Source organism: Trichomycterus rosablanca, chromosome 26, assembly GCF_030014385.1.
Source record: "Trichomycterus rosablanca isolate fTriRos1 chromosome 26, fTriRos1.hap1, whole genome shotgun sequence".
In the NCBI taxonomy this organism is placed as follows: Eukaryota; Metazoa; Chordata; class Actinopteri; order Siluriformes; family Trichomycteridae; genus Trichomycterus; species Trichomycterus rosablanca.
In genome coordinates, this window is record NC_086013.1 from 4,569,246 (window position 1) to 4,590,162 (window position 20,917).

Sequence of the window (20,917 nt, forward strand, 5' to 3'; positions counted from 1 at the left end):
TGTTTCTCTGCATGCTTTGTTAGCCCCCTTTCATGCTGTTCTTCAATGGTCAGGACCCCCACAGGACCACAACAGAGCAGGTATTATTTGGGTGGTGGGTCATTCTCAGCACTGCACTGACACTGACACGGTGGTGGTGTGTTAGTGTGTGTTGTGCTGGGTTTTTAAATACCGTGTCCACTCAATTAGACACCCCTTCCTAGTTGGTCCACCTTGTAGATGTAAAGTCAGAGACGATCGCTCATCTATTGCTGCTGTTTGAGTTGGTCGTCTTCTAGAGCTCCCCTTACCACATAGAAGCATTTTGTAGTTCTACAATTACTGACTGTAGTCCATCTGTTTCTTTGCATGCTTTGTTAGCCACCTTTCATGCTGTTCTTCAATGGTCAGGACCCCCACAGGACCACTACAGGGTCATTCTCAGCACTGGGGTGACACTGACATGGTGGTGGCGTGTTAGTGTGTGTTGTGCTGGGTTTTTAAATACCGTGTCCACTCATTGTCCACTCAATTAGACACCCCTTCCTAGTTGGTCCACCTTGTAGATGTAAAGTCAGAGACGATCGCTCATCTATTGCTGCTGTTTGAGTCGGTCGTCTTGTAGACCTTCATCTTTGGCTGGATGTTTCTGGTTGGTGGACTATTCTCAGTCCAGCAGTGTCAGTGAGGTGTTTAAAAACTCTGCCAGCGTCACTGCAGTGCTGAGAATGATCCACCACCCAAATAATACCTGCTCTGTGGTGGTCCTGGGAGAGTCCTGACCATTGAAGAACAGGGTAAAGGCTATAAAAAAAGTACAGTCAGTAGTTGTAGAACTACAAAGTGATACAATGTGGCAAACTGTGTTTAGAAAGTGCGTCGACAGGTGGAGCCATGTGGACTACACACTTCTCAGCCCACTTCCACAGCAGGCTCCCTTTCAAACCACATCCTATCGCACTAGTTAGTATGCAAAGTGACCCCGGGTCTGTGGGAAGTTCTGCACACTTGTGTTGTCAGTAAGTGCGCTAGTGTGCGGTTTTGCGCGTCCATGAGACAGTCCTTCTCCATTCTGATTGGATACTCTCTAACTGACGTTTGAGCTTCCCAAACTTGCGGAAGCTACAAGTTTTTTTTCTGTGTGAGATTTTTTTTATCTTCTGGCACATGGGAGGTTTCAAGAGACGCCTGGATCACCGAGATATCATGAGTTCTAACCCAAGAACATCAACCAACGCGTGAATTTGGAGCGATCTGACTGTCTGAGGGGGGTAAAACCATTCTGGAGAACCTGCTAAGAAAGAAAACAACACAATGTGGAATCAGGAGGAGTTCGAGAAGCACTGGAGGAACGAATTTCAACACGGAGATGTTCCTCAGATGGACTTCAGCTCCTTGGAGGATATAGAGCAGGAGCTGGAGCAATGCAAAGTCAGGATGAAGGCTCTGCAGCACGATCTGGCCATGGAGAAGTTCAAGGTGATCTACCTGCAGACCAGCATCGCGCAGAAAAAGAAGACCTACGACGGAGAGAGGTGGCTGACCAAGGAGCAGGACAAGGTGCACCCGGAGCTCCCCAGTACCAAGATCGAGCAACCTGACCAACCCGATCGGATTGAGTCGAACCCAGTCAAGGCTCAACACAGTGAACCTGGTGGTGGAATAGCTCGGGGGAGTAAAACTGGTAAACCTATCCTGGTGCCTCCTCGCAAGAAGAATTCTGTTCTGAAGGAGCAGGAGAAGGAGCAGGAGGAGAAGAGACCAGTCCACAGACAGAGACTGGACTCTGCGGATCGGGACAGTGATCGGGAATATGAGGACCGGGAGCTGAACGAGAACTTCGTACGCAGGAACCTGATCGACCCAAAACCGAAAATTAACTCGTCTCTTAGACCGTTTCGATTCAGTAGGGATTTCGAATCGGACGATGGGAGGTTATCTCCATCGGTGGCGCTGAGAGGAAGTTTGGGTTCGGGTCGCAGCACTCCGGAGCGCCGCAGTGACGGGTACCTGAGCTCCGAGCATGAGGACTCGTCCTCCGCAGGTAGGGGAACAAGTCACACCATGTTTCAGTCAGTTAAAAAAAAAAAAAAAAAAAAGATTATTCAAAGAGTCGATTCTTCGAGCAATGCGTTGGGAATGAAGTCAAGACAGTTATAAATTAGGAGTCGATTCATGAATTTGATTCGGCTCGGATTGAATTGGGCATGTTGTTTTGACTTTGGGCCTACCCTAAGTGACAGACAGTAGTAGTGGCACCAGACACACTGCGACCCTGACCTGACTTGAGCGAACTAAAATATCTAAAAAAAAAAAAAAAAAAAAGATGATTCAAAGAGTCGATTCTTCGAGTCTGTGCTTTGTGAATGAAGTCAAGACAGTTATAAATTAGGAGTCGATTCATGAATTTGATTCGGCTCGGATTGAATTGGGCATGTTGTTTTGACTTTGGGCCTACCCTAAGTGACAGACAGTAGTAGTGGCACCAGACACACTGCGACCCTGACCTGACTTGAGCGAACTAAAATATCTAAAAAAAAAAAGAAAAAAAAAAGATGATTCAAAGAGTCGATTCTTCGAGTCTGTGCTTTGTGAATGAAGTCAAGACAGTTATAAATTAGGAGTCGATTCATGAATTTGATTCGGCTCGAATTGAAATGGGCATGTTGTTTTGACTTTGGACCTACCCTAAGTGACAGACAGTAGTAGTGGCACCAGACACACTGCGACCCTGACCTGAATTGAGCTAACTAAAATGCCTCAAAAAGATTCTTTTACATAATTGCACTGCTTAAAAGTGATTCAAAGAGTCGATTCTTCGAGTCTATGCGTTGGGAATGAAGTCAAAATCAGTGAAAAAATAGTCAGTGTGTGTTGATTTGAGATGGACTGGTGCACTCTCCAGGGCGTTATCCTGGCTTGGCCCCAATGTTTACAGGTGGCACCAGACCCACTGTGACCCTGACCTGAATTGAGCGAACTAATATGTCTCAAAAAAAAAAAAAAAAAAAAAAAAAAAAAAAAAAAAAAAGATTCAAAGAGTCGATTCTTCGAGTCTATGCGTTGGGAATAAAGTCAAGACAGTTATAAATTAGGAGTCGATTCATGAATTTGATTCGGCTCGCAGCACCCTGGAGCACCACAGTAACGGGTACCTGTGCTCCGAGCATGAGAACGTGACTTCATTGTCAACGCATAGACTCGAAGAATCGACTCTTTGAATCACATTTAAGCAGTACAATTATGTAAATGTCCGAACCGAATCGACTCTTTGAATCACCTTTAAGCAGTACAATTATGTAAACGTCCGAACCGAATCTTTTTAATGCATTTTAGTTTGCTTAATTCAGGTCAGGGTCACAGCGTGTCTGGTGCCACTACTACTGTCTGTCACTTAGGGTAGGCCCAAAGTCAAAACAACATGCCCAATTCAATCCGAGCCGAATCAAATTCATAAATCGACTCCTATTTTATAACTGTCTTGACTTCATTGTCAACGCACAGACTAGAAGAATCGACTCTTTGAATCATCTATTTTCTTTTTGTTTTTCAGACATTTTAGTTCACTCAGGTCAGGGTCACAGTGTGTCTGGTGCCACCTATAAACCTTGGGGCCAAGCCAGGGAAACGCCCTGGAGAGTGCACCAGTCCATCTCAAATCAACACACACTGACATTTACTGACTCACTCACTTAAGGGCAATGTTAAGTAGCCAATCCATCTATTGCATGTTTTAGAAGGTGGAAAACCATAAAGCAAGCATGAAGACACATAGAGAACACATGAACACATCCTTTTTACCTAATTTGCCCCTACAACTGACAATCCTTCTGTCCGGTCAAGTCGCCACCACAAGCGGTGGAGGAATACGCAGAGCCTAGTGTGTTTTCTCTCTGGATGAGAGAAGCGGTCAGGGAAAAGTACTTCAGTTTGAGTATCTAAACTGGAACCTAGTTGACAGCTAGGTAATGAAGCAGAAAACGGTAGTGTTTGTTTGGCCGATAAAATCTGAGAAATTAATTAGGAAACTCCAACGCAAACCACACACACCACAGAAAGAGGAAGAAATGTAGACTGGGCTATACTGGAACTTATAAAACAAGTTTCTATTTAGCATGAGACAAAAATCAGTGTTATTTTGTTTACCACCTGATTTCATAGTTTGTTTTGGGTGTAGTATGACACTAGCATAATCAAGACGATGATCTTTTAATAGACTACTTCTCATGGGGGACAAAAACATCGGTCCTATTACACACATCAGCCAAACATTTAGTTGGTATTTCACATTTGGTATGCATATTTGTATCTACTTTCTTTCTTTGTATGTTAATAATCAAATCACCTTAGAAGCCTCAAAGGATTGGCGCCCCATCCTGACTAGGATAAAGCAAGGACAATGCTAATATAAAACAAGCTGACTCTGCATAATCTACTTTCACTAACTAGCAGTTCTGCAAAACACTGGCGCGATTGTGAAATTTTTGTCCAGGGTTCATGTGGGCGGTCCGGGTTGTGCTTTTCACCGTCACACACATTGATGGTATCAAAATGCTCAGTGGAAAATGCTCTGCTATGCCGTTGAAACATACAATGGGAGGAAACAAGTATATGTATTTTTTATTATTTATTTTAAATGAATGGATTCATAGAATATACTGTATGTAAAGGTAGGGCTGGGCGGTATCACGGTACATTCGGTTTACCGTCTCTGATTCCTCATACCTTAACATAGTTAATTTTAACAGCTGTAGGCTTCAAAAGGCAGCAGATCGTATAATATTGTTCACCGCTAAAAGAACTATGGAGTGCAGTGCAGATTAAGTACTTAGCCAGTTAGTGTTAGCATGACAGTGTTAAGAGATGAGAGAGGTTTCTTAAATTCAATAAAAAAAATAATAAAAAAACAGATGGAGGATGAAGAGAGGAAGACCAAATATGCACCGGAAGAACCTGCCAAAAAATGTCGACATTACGAACACAGTAACGATCCGCCTATGCAAGGACACGATTCCTCTATAGACAGTCGAGAAAGAAGCTTTCAGAGCCATAATTAAAACACTGGATTCCATACCGTCATATACCGTGAAACTGTCAGAATCTTAAAAAAGAAGAAACACTTCTTGTGCAAACTGTACCTTGGGCGACGCTGTAGGGTAATGCGCTAGCCCACCACCTTGATGTTATTGACCCTGCCAGGCGTCTGCAATATCGGTGGGGTATTCACGGAGTTCATAGTGTGGAATTGGTGGGGATTAGATGGGCTGAAATGTTGCTTTTATTTAGAAATCTGTCAGTACGACTGGAAAGTTAATGGTGGCTACAGTGGCAAATTGGCATCGGTGGGGCCTGACCCAGCAACCTTCTGATCACTAGTCCAGTATCTTTTTTTTTTCTATTCTCCCGATTTAGCGTAGTCAATCTGTCTTCCGCTGCTGGGGGATCCCTGATTGCATTCGAGGAGGGTATATTGCTGCTCATGCCTCCTACCTTACACAGCGTCCTTACACATAGTCCGGTCATCCCACCCTGCAAGCACTGCTTATGCACAGTTATGCCTGCTAGATGGCGCCCAGCTGACCGAGGAGTTCAGAATCTCGGCGCTGGTGTGAAAGCAGAATATCCCGCTGAGCCACTTGGGCGCCAACAAAACGCTTTCTACTAATGCATTCAACTAAATACAATGCAACAACTTTGCCCAACAGTGGCAACTTGGCAGTGGTGGGGCCTAAACCAGCAACCTTCTGATCACTAGTCCAATACCTTTACCAATGAGATAGCACTATTGAAGGTCGGAGTCACAGGATGCCCGTTCCTTCACCCCACGCTATTGCTAAGCTCGTCCTCTGAAGGAAATTCTTGTCTACTTTGTTTTGCAAGTGGCACCTGATCACGTGGCATTGAAGGAAACACGAATGGAATGATGCGCGTTCAAAAGAATTTAATCTTATCGGCCGTGAAACTCAATCTGGACGCTTTAGCAAGATAACAAACCCAAACATAACAAAGAAAGGAAAAGTGCTTGCGTGTTCTAGCCAGCCTTCAGACTTTGTGAGTTCAAGGACTCGGGTTACTTAGGGGAATTGAAGAGAATTTGCCAGAAGGAACGAGTCAAGATGAACGGGCTAGATTGACAACAAGCAATATACACCGATCAGCCATAACATTAAAACCACCTCCTGATTCTACAATTACTGACTGTAGTCCATCTGTTTCTCTGCATACTTTGTTACCCCCCTTTCATGCTGTTCTTCAATGGTCAGGACCCCCACAGGACCACTACAGAGCAGGTATTATTTGGGTGGTGGGTCATTCTCAGCACTGCACTGACACTGACATGGTGGTGGTGTGTTGCACTGTCACTGCTGGACTGAGAATAGTCCACCAACCAAAAATATCCAGCCAACAGTGCCCCGTGGGCAGCGTCCTGTGACCACTGATGAAGGTCTAGAAGATGACCGACTCAAACAGCAGCAATAGATGAGCAACCGTCTCTGACTTTACATCTACAAGGTGGACTAACAGAGTGGACAGTGAGTGGACAGTGAGTGGACACGGTATTTAAAAACTCCAGCAGCACTGCTGTGTCTGATCCACTCATACCGGCACAACACACACTAACACTGAGAATGATCCACCACCTAAATAATACCTGCTCTGTGGTGGTCCTGTGGGGGTCCTGACCATTGAAGAACAGCATGAAAGGGGGGTAACAAAGTATGCAGAGAAACAGATTGACTACAGTCAGTAATTGTAGAACTACAAAGTGCTTCTATATGGTAAGTGGAGCTGATAAAATGGACGGTGAGTGTAGAAGTGTAGAAACAAGGAGGTGGTTTTAATGTTATGGCTGATCGGTGTACAGTGTTTAAAGGAACTGGGAGGCCTGGAGTGGAAGTAAACAGTTCCATGCTTTAATTCTTGGTCTGGGTGGTGGGTATTTGAAAGGGTCAGCGGTAAACTGGGACAAGGTTCAATCAGATTCAACTTTGAGTTCAGCGGCGAGCTGTAAAAACCGAGTCCATAGGAAACAATGGCACAGCCAGTTCAGATTATTATTATAGTCCAGTTTAGTCAATGTCCAGTCCTTTTCTTGGTTTTGTTGGACGTCTTTGCCTGTAGTACTTCTTGCATCTGCATTTTTACTGCCAATAATTGGTAAAACCGTGGTTCTAAATGTTTGGATGTTAAATTATGCTTTGGAAGCATAATGAAGATAAACACGACTGGTCAGCTGTTGGATCCCTTGATTAAATTCAGTACTCAGTGAACCTTCTGTTAATCATATTATTGATTTTCCTCTCTCAGCAGTGTGCTTCCTGTGGTTAGGACATGTCTATATATAAAAAGGACAAGCAGATGTTTCCTGAATTCTAACTGTGTGAACATCACCGAAGCTGTTCTGCTAGTCGGGTGCGTCCCACCTTAATTTGCCTGTCCATAACATTAAAACCACCTCCTTGTTTCTACACACGTTGTCCATTTTATCAGCTTGACGTACCATATAGAAGCACTTTGTAGTTCTACAAGTACTGCATGCTTTGTTAGCCCCCTTTCACGCTGTTCTTCAATGGTCAGGACCCCCACAGGACCACCACAGAGCAGCTATAATTTAGGTGGTGGATCATTCTCAGCACTACAGTGACACTGTTGTGCTGGTATGAGTGCTGATGGAGTTTTTAAACACCTCACTGTCACTGCTGGACTCTCCGTCCTGTGCCTACTGATGAAGGTCTAGAAGATGACCGACTCAAAACAGCAGCAATAGATGAGCGATCGTCTCTGACTTTACATCTACAAGGTGGACCAACTAGGTAGGAGTGTCTAATAGAGTGGACAGTGAGTGGACAGCGCTGCTGTGTCTGATCCACTCATACCAGCACAACACACACTAACAAACCACCACCATGTCAGTGTCACTGCAGTGCTGAGAATGATCCACCACCTAAATAATACCTGCTATGTGGTGGTCCTGTGGGGGTCCTGACCATTGAAGAACAGCATGAAAGGGGGATAACAAAGCATGGAGAGAAACAGATGGACTACAGTCAGTAATTGTAGAACTACAAAGTGCTTCTATAATGTAAGTGGAGCTGATAAACGACGACCTTGAATGAGCCATTGGCCCGTCAGCCCTTTTATACTTATACTGCACGTCTTTGTTCCTTTGTACGTATTGTTCGGGAGGAATGCTGTCCGACCTCCTGGGTTTCCCACAGGTAAATCCTGTTTTGGATGCTCCACGGTCCGATTACAGCAGGATAACGACAACCACTTCTGGATCAGCAAGATTGAAAAATGCATTTGTGCCACTTTTGGAAAGAACATGTGCCAATTTAGAGGTAACTGGACTCCGGTATGACGGTGTAGCCTCTACTTTTCTAGAGAGGATTTTAAACTTTGAGGGAACTTGTGTTCCTTCGTTGGTAGAAGGATTAAAGTCAAGTTTCCGTTCATGACCTTGGAGCTAATTGTGAGGCTTGAGGTCCTTCCATAAGGTCCTGACACTTGGCAGTAATTCGGCTTAACCCAGCGACCACTGATCACTAGTCCAGTTATCCCAGAATTCACTTAGCACAGTGCAGTAACACTCCCCGGACAGGACGCCAATCCAATCCATTACCCCCCTCATAGGGTTAATAAGTTAATAAGAGGGCTGTCCACATACTTTTGGCTGTACAGATGTGGCGGTGGTGGGGCTTGAACCAGTGACGTTTTGGCTTTGAGGAACCTTATGCCCGTTCATTGGTGAAAGGGCTCCGTTCAGCCCACTGGAGCTCATTGTGAGTCTTGAGGTCCTTCCATAAGGTCCTGACACTTGGCAGTAATTGGGCTTAACCCAGCAACCTCTGATCACTAGTCCAGTTATCCCAGAATTCACTTAGCACAGTGCAGTAACACTCCCCGGACAGGACGCCAATCCAATCCATTACCCCCCTCATAGGGTTAATAAGTTAATAAGAGGGCTGTCTACATACTTTTGGCTGTACAGATGTGTATACAGCAACTGGAGAAAACAGAGAAAACAAAATAATTTAGCAGACGCTCTTATCCAAAGCGACTTACAGTAGTGTGACAGCATATATTCTCCAAGCAATTGAAGGTCAAGGGCCTTGCTCAAGGGCCCAACAGTGGGGGTTGAACCAGTGATGTTTCGGCTTTGAGTAATCTTGTGCCCATTCATTGGTGAAAAGGTTCCGTTAAGCCCACTGGAGTTCATTGTGAGTCTTGATGTCCTTTCTGAGGGTCTCAACACTTATGCCTTGGCAGTAATGGGACTTAAACCAGCAACCTCCTGGATTCCAGGATTTACTTAGCACAGTGCAGGAACACTCCCCGGACAGGACGCCAACCCAATCCATTACCCTCTGTATGTAGAAGCCCGACCAGCTCATAGCATTGCTGGAGATTTGACACCTGGATCCTAGCATCAGCAGGCTAGCATAATAATAATTACAATAATTAGCGAGGGTGCCAACCGACCTTGAACCTTGAACAACTAGCTCAGCAGACGAGCTATATCTTCGTCAAACATCTGGAGGAACGACATGAGAAATGCTGCCTGACCTCCTTCATTTCCTACCTTAACATAGATCTTAACATCTGATTAGTAGATCATAAGATCTCAAGCTATAGACCTACCTGGTGTCCAGACAGGCATGGTTAACCTTGCCTGAGGGATGGAATAGGACGAATTCATTGCCAATGCAGCTTTGCGCCCTCTGCTGTCTGGTCGAGGTGCCTGTCAGAACGTAATGTAGCTCTATGAGGTTCTCCTGAAAGAGCACAAGATAGTCTGAGCCCTCCTTGTCCAGCATAAGGGTAGCTGCACTAGAGGCAGGTGTCCAATGATGGATGGCCTTGGAGGTTAGGGATGACCAGGTTGGGCGGAGCTTGGTTCTTAACGTTGTCTACAAGTACCTTGCCTAATAAAACCTATTGGCTTTGTCACTGTGTCGAATCAAAGCCTCTCTCATTTATCAGTCAGGTGAGCCAGTTGTTAGAAAGCCATTATATGGTCACAATTATATAGACACCCCTATTTGGTGACCAGTTTGATATAGACGAACTCCAGTGGTTTGCACATGGTCTAGTTGATCACCTTTCCACAGCCATGCCAAGAAACCAGAAGCTAGTAAAGGTGGACTCAAGTGTGCGGATTCTGCGTTTCATTCCTTTAATAGTTTACTACGGTTTCAGCGAGGTGTTCCTGTTTCCTGTTCAGCCAGTTCTTAGTTGTAAACTTACTGGAAGCATGCCAGTCAACGGTGAGTAACGGTATTGAGCCACTGACTTGGCTGCTGAGTCAAATCTGAAGTGACACTCGTGTACAGAGCGTGAACGTCAATGTGGGAGTACGCTGGTGCACTCTAGCTGGAGTTTCCGGGTTTGAATCATGGACCACCATGTGACCTCAGGATGACAATGCAGTATAGTAGTATAAGGTTTCAACACTAGAACAGACAGAAAGTTCCTCCCACCACCTGGGTTCTAGTACAAAGAAGATCCCTGATGCCTGTCTTCCTTGAGTTCTAAGTATGGATCTTGACAAGCCAGACTTGTGGCCCAATGGGTACAAGGTACTTCCCTTAGAGCTTATAGGTAGAAGTACTGGATCTAGTAGAAGGTGCTAAGATGCCAGCCGGGCGTCCACAAACACAGTCGACCGTGATTTATAGAGGGAAGGTCGTATAAGGACTCTCCCTGCTCCCGCTGAGATATGCGATCTTCGGGATGACCCGGGCGCCTACGCGAATGGGAGGGGGAAGTCGCCATAACTTGAGAAGGTGATATCTAAGGTGCTCAGGTGGTCCAGGAATGGGCTACCCTGTGGCTGTCCTGGACCAGAGAGGGTATTGTGCGACTGGCAGACTCTTGTGTTAGTTCTGGTGTTAATTGTGGAACCAAAGATCAAGGGTTCAATCCCCATTCGTGCAGGGCAGGTGTAGCCTAGCGGTTAAGGTATCGGACTAGTAATTGAAAGGTCGCTGGTTCAAGCTCCACCACTGAGAGGTTGTCACTGTTGGGCCCTTAACCTTCAATTGCTTGGACAATATATACTGCCACACTATTGTAAGTCGCTCTGTGTTTTATTATTTAGTTTTTTTCTGTTTCTCCAGATGCTATATACACATCTGTACAGCCAAAAGTATGTGGACAGTCTTATTAACTAAGTGTTTCTTTCACACCATCTATGAGGCAACTAATGCTTCCAGGTGGTCCAATGAGACCTTCGATGCAAGCCGGGTCTTCTCCATATCAACGTACATGGTTTTAGAACCCGATGTCCAACAAGCTCACAAACCAGTCAGGTGTCCAAATACGTTCGATCAGAGTGTTTTTCCACTTAACTCCCCCTTTTGTAGTACTTAGTTCCAAGTGGTCGGTGTAAATAGCCTAAGAATGGAGAAAGTACTTGGATTTTACCTTCCTGTGCACACACTCCACATGCCGTTTAGGCTTTGTTCATCCGTCAGCTCAGCTGTGTCTCAAAACAGTGAAATAATTGGACGTGTCCGGGCCCATTCCTGCTGCTCGTGTCTGAGAGTTGTCACGTCCAGGCCTTGCTGTCCTTGCGAGTTCCCACTGACTGAATTTTCAGATTTAGTCAGCGTTAACGTGGTGTAATAATTAATCAGCCTGAATTTTGCTCTGGTAGGAAAATTGCTCATTTTGGGATGCACAATGTGACAAGCTTGCCAGTGAAGGATTTAGTGATTTAGGAAGTGAGTGATGTTTTTTTTTTACTATTGTTTAATGCACTGGAGTTAAAATAAGTTAGGATTGGGGTTTTGTTTTGTTCTGGGGTGGGCAGTGGTAGCCTAGTGGGTAGGGCTTTGGGCTATCAACTGAAAGGCCATACAGCCACTGTTGGGCCCATGAGCAACCTTAGGCCCTTAACCCTCTCGGCTCCAGGGGCGCCGTACAATGACGAAGTAAACATGACAAATAAAGGCATTCTATTCTATTCCATTCATTCTACTGGGTGGGGTCTTGACAACCTACAATGGCTGGCTGGAAAGGTTCAGAACCCCTTGTCCGTTTGTCCTTATCCATAATAGCTATGGACCGCAGATAAACTGCATTACCCAGGGGGCACTACATAATGCTGACTTGTTCCCATTTTCTGGACAAGTCAATGCCAGTCAAGTAGAGTTCATTCAGAATGTCGTTTGTAATGATTGCTGGTACACTGATACACATGGCAGTTTGTGAACAAGGGGAGTGTTGGCACTCTTTTTACCACTGTAGGCACTGTGTGTGAATAAGGGTAGCGTGGGCGGTTTGCCAATTTCTATTGTAATTCTTTGAACTCACCCATTGCTGCCAGTGAAAGTGTTAGAGCATGTTGGGTCATGTATTTTTGGGCTATTGCTATCACCTAATCATGATAAGTACACTACATGGTCAAACAAACGGTATGTGGTCATCTGATCACCTATGTTTGTGGGATATCCCATTAATCCCAACATTAATACAGACTCCCTCCCCTTGCAACCATAACCATAATCCACTCCCGTAATGGCGGAAGTAAAGCAGAGGTTCCAATTTATCCCAAACATGGGATAAACTTGTTGGCCCAGTCTGCCGGTATAGTGCTCGGACTTTTGCATGGATCTTGTGGAGTTTGTACTTGTGGTCCTAAAGTCTGGTGTTATCGGGCCTCCAGCTGGTGGTGAAATTTGCAGTTAAACTTGTTGCCATGGCAATTAGATCGTAATAAGTGCATCGCCATGGCGATTAGGACATTAACACGCTGTTGGAGCATGGAGTGTGTGTATCGTGTGTGGTGGGGGGCTACCACATAACCACTAAACATGGTTGAGTAAGTGTGTGTGTGTGTGATTAAGAAGTAGTCATTCTTATTAGGCCACCATGACCTTTAGGGGGTCTTTAGGGGGAAGCTTTTAGGGGGAATTTTATTCTTACTAATTGAACACCAGTTACTGTATTGGGCAGTTCCCAACCACACGCTACAATACTAAGTAGTGTGTCTAGTTAGTGAACACTACATACCCGTAAGGATCGGCAGCAGGTGTCTCAAAACAGGGGCCCAAAGGTCATCCGGGTGGCTCAGCAAGTCATGAGTTTGCTGGGATAAGAACAGCGTGGGGGAATGTTGTAGCCTAGCGGGTAAGGTACTGGACTAGTAATCAGAAGGCCAAGGCCACTGCCAGGTTGCTGCTGTTGGACCCTCAAGCAAGGCTCATGTAAATGTAAATTTCCTTGATGCTGCAACAGTGACTCCTACTGTTGGTCCAGGTGCTGACACGAGGGGTTGAAGAATACAGAGAGAGAAGCATGGTCCTGGTTAGAATCATCCGGCATATTAGTAAGGTGTTTTAGGCCGCTCAGGTGGCGCAGAGGTAAAAACACACACTGGAACACACCAGAGCTGGGATCTTGAATACATCGTATCGAGTCTCAGCTCTGCCTGCCGGCTGGGCTGAGCAGCCACATGAACAACGATTGGCCTGTTGTATAGATAGGGGTGGGATTAAGCCGGATATGGTCTCTCTCTCACATAACTAATGCAATTACGACCTCTGCCGGCTGATCGATGGCGCCTGCACAGTGACGAAGAGAAAAGAGTGCTGTCAGGGTGTGTCTCTCCGTACACAGTGCTGATCTGCATTGCGTTTGTCAAAGTGTAGGTGACGAGATGCATATGGCTGCTGCCCACGTGTCGGAGGGTGCGTGGGTTAGCTTCGTTCTCTTCAATCAGAGCAGGGATCGGCATTGGTGGAGAGGAAGAATGACGCAATCGGGCAATTGGATGTGCTATAAAGGGAGAAAAAGGTTTAAATTGACAGTGGTAGCCTAGTGGGTAGAACTTTGGGCTATCAATTGGAAGATTGTAGGTTCAAATCTAGGCTTCTATGCTGCCACTGTTGGGCCCTTGAGCAAGGTCCTTTACCCTGTCTGCTCCAGGGGCGCCGTACAACAACTGACCATGTGTTCTGACCTTCTTCTTAAAACACCTCCATATGAACTATATGAACTGAATCAAACGTCAAGACTTTTGATTGTGTTGTGAGTTGTGTACTACATTTGGAGACCTGTCTTCGTTTTGACTTCTGTTCTTACTTCACGTCTTCACGTCTTCACGTCTGGCCCCCCGAAGCGACCCTGCAGTATCCGTCTGCGTGCTTCCGTCGAATCTTATACCACCTGCTCTCACGCCGCATTTCACGCAGTCTGCAAATGCAAACGTGGTCTGCAGTGAGAGTTCAGTTCTCTAATGAAACTTGTGTTTCCTGTGTTTGTGCTTGTGGCGTGTACGTTTGCCTTTTTGTTCGCCACGTCGTCTTCTTCTATATTAGACCTTTGCTAATATTATAATATCTGACCTTCATTGAATTGCTTGTGCGGTCATAGTATTTGTATTTATTTATATACACTGACCAGTCATACCATTATGACCACTGACCGGTGAAGCGAGTAACACTGATTATTTTCATCACGGCACCTGTTAGTGGGTGGGATATATTAGGCAGCAGGTGAACGTTTTATCTTCAAATTTGATGTGTTAGAAGCAGAGCAACTTCAGACTCGACTCTGACTCGTTTCAAATGACTCTGACTCGACTCATGACTCGGAAAACAATGACTCGTAAACAACAAGAGTACCTAGCGTCAGCATGTGTTAACAGTAGTTACGTGTGACAATTAATATATATATACCTGTATATATATTTGGGACACAGCCTCTTCTTGTGACGCATCATAAAATAAGGGGAAACCCTACGTAGTGCACTTCACAGGAACAACTGGGGTGAATGGAACGCTCCTACAGAATTGGCACTAATAGTTGAAAGACCGCTTTCTGAACCAATCAGACCTTCTGATTTAAATTTTTAGAAGAAGTAAGAAATGCTGTTATTTGCATTTATTCAGTTTGCGTCACACAGATGATGTGTCAATGATACGCTTGATCGGCTTTCTAACGAGCTCGTGTTTTACTTCACAACCAGGAAAAGTTTGGAGGTTTTTAATTATAAGCACATTTACAAAATAACGGATTCTTTTCCTAATGGGACACACGCTTATAAATCTAATAGCATCTGGAAGAACATAAGCTCAGATAAGCAGTGGTTATGATTGTTTTGCTCTGTTTTGGATTTTGGCCGCTGTGCCGTGATTTATCGAGCGCTTTTGTTTTGCAATGAAAACAAAACGTTTAAGCTTTTAACTGGTACCTTCTTGTTATGGAAATTACATTTATTTGCACAATGACTAGGAAAATAAAGGCAACAAGTAAAACTGCAAAATACAGCTTACATATTATTTGTTTATTTCTATGCTACATTTCCAATGTATGTTTTGTGTATATTATATCGACTCGTAACTTGACTCGGACTCTAGCCTAAAGACTCGTGACTTGACTCGGACTCTAGCCTAAGGACTCGTGACTTGACTCAGACTTTAGCCTAAAGAGTTTAACATGCACTCTGACTCTAGACAGAAACAAAACAGCTTCACCGGTTGTAATTTTATTGTTTTATAGTTCCGTCTTTCATGAACCGCAGCGCTTCCTCTTAATGTGTTTGGACACTGAGCTGGCTCATGTGCACCGAGGGTGAGGAATCTCATTACTAATAAACAGTGAGTTCTTCATCAGCTGTTGGTTAACCGGTTAATCTTTACCATCTCTGGTCTCTAGTTGTCCTGTCTTTATGAAGATCAGGTTAACATAACACAACATCCTGTTTGGTGCATCTGATGGTTTCAGTGCTATTTTTGAAGCAGTTAGGTGTAAATAACCAAACATCCTGTTTCATGCATACCTGCATTTTATCAAACCACCACCCATGATTAAAATGTGACTTCCTCATTAACGTTTAACTACGGTTCCTCATGGAGAATCCTTCCATTTTATTTATTGTATACCTGTGTTCGCAGTGCCCACCTTGACTCACGTCACACATTAACAAAGGGTGATGTTTGTTTAGTAGGAGTGGCCTTTATTCCTTAGACCGACCTCGTCGTAGCCCAGTTTATGCTCTTCAAATACACTGATCAGCCATAACATTAAAACCACCTCCTTGTTTCTACACTGTTCATTTTTATCAGCTCCACTTACCATATAGAAGCACTTTGTCATTCTACAATTACTGACTGTAGTCCATCTGTTTCTCTGCTTGATTTGTTAGCCCCCTTTCACCCTGTTCTTCAATGGTCAGGACCCCCACAGGACCACCACTGAGCAGGTATTATTTAGGTGGTGGATCATTCTCAGCACTGCAGTGACACTGACATGGTGGTGGTGTGTTCGTGTGTGTTGTGCTGGTATGAGTGGATAAGACACAGCAGCGCTGCTGGAGTTCTTAAACACCTCACTGTCACTTCTGGACTGAGAATAGTCCACCAACCAAAAACATCCAACCAACAGCACCCCGAAGATGACTGACTCAAACAGCAGCGATAGATGAGCGATCGTCTCTGACTTTACATCTACAAGGTGGACCAACTAGGTAGGAGTGTCTAATAGAGTGGACAGTGAGTGGACACGGTATTTAAAAACTCCAGCAGCGCTGCTGTGTCTGATCCACTCATACCAGCACAACACACACTAACACACCACCACCATGTCAGTGTCACTGCAGTGCTGGGGGGGTCCTGTCGGGGTCCTGACCATTTCACCCAAGAACAGGGTAAAAGCAGGCTGAAAAGATATGTAGAGAAACAGATGGACTACAGTCAGTAATTGTAGAACTACAAAGTGCTTCTATATGGTAAGTGGAGCTGATAAAATGGACAGTGAGTGTAGAAACAAGCAGGGCTTGAACCTGCAACCTTCTGATTACTAGTCAAGTACCCTAAAATACACGGCTCTCACAGGCTACAAAGGGGCATGACTTGCTGGTTTAATGGTGTTAAATGCTGCTTTTTGTTTGTTTTAGATTACTGGCTCTAAATGACTCACCGAACCATACACACACACACACACACACACACACACACACACACACAAACCGACGGAAATTCGTAAAACCCCACCCAATCTCTACTGTAAATTGAGATTTGTACCTTGCTTTAGTGGTTTGTGGGGGAAAAGGTTGCTTTATTGTCACACACACATATTCGAGGCTGCAAGTGATTTCCTTAACCAGAGCACCACTTCCTGTATCACGCTGGCACAGAGACCGAATTTGTATCGAATCCTGTGGCTAAGCAGAAATCGAATCATGTGCTTCAAGTCTTCATTCGCCGATAATATCGTGATGACGAAGCGTGTGTTGAAGCGAATGCCTGCACAGAAAGCTCTTCTCTCGTCACCGGACGTGTGCAATTTCATTCTCTGTGGTTAAGGTACAGGACTAGTAATCAAAAGGTCGCTGGTTCAAGCCCCACCACTGCCAGTTTGCTGCTGTTGGGCCCCTTGAGCAAGGCCCTTAACCCTCAATTGCTCAGACTGTATACTGTAACCGTAATGTAAGTCGCTTCGGAAAATGTAAATGTAATTCTCTTCACACGCCTGACCTAGAATTGTACTTTGGACCAAATGGGCACAAATTCCCACAGGTCCAGTTAAAAAAACTCATGGAATTTATGCACCCTAGAGCCTGTTAGAGTTGCACAATGATGCTTTATGCTTTTAAAACGGGATGTTTAACTTCTATAAGTGAAAATGAATGAGTTCACTAGTACACTAGATGGCAGCAGAGCGCGTGTTAGCGTCTTGGATTTCAATTTTACCTCAGAATGCGCTACATTTATAATGTTTTTGCTAGTGTTTTACAAGCTCATTTTTATTAATTTATTCATTTATTCATCCATATTTGTTGTATATTTACATTTACAACATCCAACAATTGGTTTTATTCGAAGCAATTAACATTAATTATGTATTTTGATTAAAAACAATGCAAGCAATTAAGGGTTAAGTAGCCTACCTTGCTAATTAGCAGTGTTACGACTTCAACCACCGACCTTCTCACATTAGTCCACATTAGTACCTTAACATCTGTGCTACCACTGCTTTAAAATAATTATCTTTATTGTATTTACATCATTAAGCAGGAGCTAACTGTCCAAGGCAACTGTTAGTTGTGACAAATTACAAATAAAAGGTCTTGGGCTTTGCTCAGCGGCCACACGGTAGCAATTCGGTGGTAGACGCCAACCGTGGACGTTCAGACCACCAGTCCCTAGCAGATACCCTAATGGCTAAGCTCCCGCTGCCCTAATACATCCTTTAGTGAAGCAGTTCTTAGCTTTTCCTCTTAGACCCCCCTGTGTTATGCCCCCCAAGGGTTATGATATATTTCTTCCGCTTTCAGCAAGGATCACGAAAGGTATTGTGTTCTTGCTCATGGGAAATTTGATGAACTGGTGGTAGGAGCTTCATCATTTTGGTCTACTTCAGCTGGATCTGCATGAACAACTGAATCGAAATCTTTCCTAGTTGCCTCTCGTTGACCTTTACACTTTATAGGGCAAATTAAATGTGTCCATTCTTAAAGACTCATCATAGGCTATAGGTAGTTTAGAGTAGACATATATGACATCACAAGAATCCCCCAATACGCATTTACATTTTCGGCATTTACCAGATGCTTTTATCCAAAGTGACTTACAGTTGGGTGTTAAGAGCCTTGCTCAAGGGTCCAACAGTGGCAACCTGGCAGTAGAGGGGCTTGAACCGGCAACCTTTTGATTACTAGTCCAGTACCTTAACCGCTAAGCTACAACTGCCCTGTCTACTATTGAACTCTTCTCAATTAGATGCAACAGGACCCCTATTGACAACCACTGTTTTGAATAATCTTAAATAGCCACTTAAATGTTGCAGGTCTGAAGCCTACCTGAAATCCCTGAATGCCATCCATGCCACTCAGTCATGCCTGTGTCCCATTTGCAGAAGGAAACCCCTGCCAAACTTGTGACAGACATAGACCAAAGTCCAGATTGTCCATGTCCAGTCTCTATTGTCCTCAGCACCTGGTCATTGATACAAATGATCCAGCCATTTGCACTAAAAAAAATGCACTAAAAATGGTATAGCAAAGGTTTTTTGGCCTTGGACGGTTTGGAGTTGGAGTACCTGAAGAAAATCTGTGACGGTATTGTAAGGAGAGACTTAGCTTAGCTAAGAAGGTACTAATTACCCTACAGTAATATTTATTTATTTATTATTTGGCACCGAGTTTGTACGTGCTAATTTTATTTGTGTGCATTGGCGACCTCTGTTTGCCGCAGAACCCCAGCGCTGACCAAGGAGTCTATACGAAGAGTCTTACAATGTAGGGAAGACCACACTACTACCTCTGTATTCCTCCTCCACTTGTGCTGACACCTCAAATAGACAGTAGGAGTCACTGTTGCATTGATAAGGAGGCGAAACCCAATCCTACTCCCATTTTCTGGTCTCTGTAATGGCGATGATGGGCTAGCGCACCCAAAACTGTTTAAGACATTAGAATTAAATTATTCATTTGTGTTGCTTTAACTGGACGTTTTAGTCTGGAGCAACTGGGCTTGAGCGGTCCATCCATCCACCTCTGAAACTTGGGCGCGGTCGCATCTATCGGTCAGCGCCTCAGAGAAAGGATGATGGGATGTTGAGAGGTGAGCAAGAGGGGGAAAATGAATGAACATCAAACAGACATCTCCACCCCCATTCACAGCCTGAAGAGGAAGGAATGGGGGGAATCTAAAGTAGGGCACGGGGGTGTTTTCCGTGGTAGGGTGATGGGGGGGAACGGGAAAGGCGCGTGGCAGAGCTTTGGGATTGGCAGGTCACATAGAATGCTAATCACACACACACACACACACACACGCTTGGGACATCCCATCAAAGACTCCATGGGGTTGCCAAAACACGTAATTTGGTTCAATTATGCATATGTGCATGTGTGTTTGTGTGTGTGGGGGGTGTTAAAGAGGTACTCGCGTTATTCTAAACAGAGGTTAAGTGCTTTTGTGTTGGCAGACCATGTTTCCTACTTTATTCTATCATTTACACAGTGTGTAGGTGTGGTATATGTGTGGGATTTAAAAGACGTGTTTATCCTGAAGATTTATAGATTTAACCCCCTAATTATTCATGTGGCATTTGGAACGTCCCTTTACAGCAAGGGTGCAAATGAATGTGAGGGTAGGTTTGGTGGCAGTGTTTAGTGTCACCATCTGTAAGGTATTTGACATTTTCTCCAAGCATCTGACCTGTACTACCGAAAGAGGCTTGGTCGCTCCTCATACTCAGTAGGCTCAGTATGTGTTGCCCTACAGTGGATTGGATCCCTGATCCGGATGCATTTCCGCCTAGGACATTGTTTGGGCTAAAATAAGCCAATAGCGTCAGGCTGTGGTGTTTTGACGGCTGGACGCCAGTTTTTTTTATGTGCTGTCTATATTAATGTTGATTACTCGTCACTATTGGTGTATTATTTAATATCGGCCATTTAATATTGCTTTGGGTTTGGATTGGCGACACTCATGTAATTAGTCAAACTTGCCTGAGGGCACATTGTGTGTGTGTGTGTGTGTGATGCTTTGTTTGGATCCACAGCTCTAGTGCGTGAGTCTAGATGTGTATATGTATGTATATTATATATATATATATATATATATATACACACTAAATAGTATATATATTTACTGTACTAAATATACTATATATAGATATATATATAATAAAATATACAGTGTATCACAAAAGTGAGTACACCCCTCACATTTCTGCAAATATTTTATTATATCTTTTCATGGGACAACACTATAGAACTAAAACTTGGATATAACTTAGAGTAGTCAGTGTACCACTTGTATAGCAGTGTAGATTTACTGTCTTCTGAAAATAACTCAACACACAGCCATTAATGTCTAAATGGCTGGCAACATAAGTGAGTACACCCCACAGTGAACATGTCCAAATTGTGCCCAAAGTGTCAATATTTTGTGTGACCACCATTATTATCCAGCACTGCCTTAAC

At 44.2% G+C, this 20,917-nt stretch overlaps 1 protein-coding gene across 1 annotated transcript in view; it reads left to right on the forward strand.

The window, feature by feature from the left end:
- Positions 1 to 1,131: 1,131 nt before the first annotated feature.
- The window catches only part of abr (ABR activator of RhoGEF and GTPase), a 117,245-nt gene continuing 97,459 nt past the window's right edge, over positions 1,132 to 20,917 (forward strand). The window contains exon 1 of the mRNA XM_062988581.1: positions 1,132 to 2,023. Within this exon, the coding sequence (XP_062844651.1) occupies positions 1,294 to 2,023 (730 nt within the window). The 5' untranslated portion in view covers positions 1,132 to 1,293. The remainder of the gene's footprint in view (positions 2,024 to 20,917) is intronic.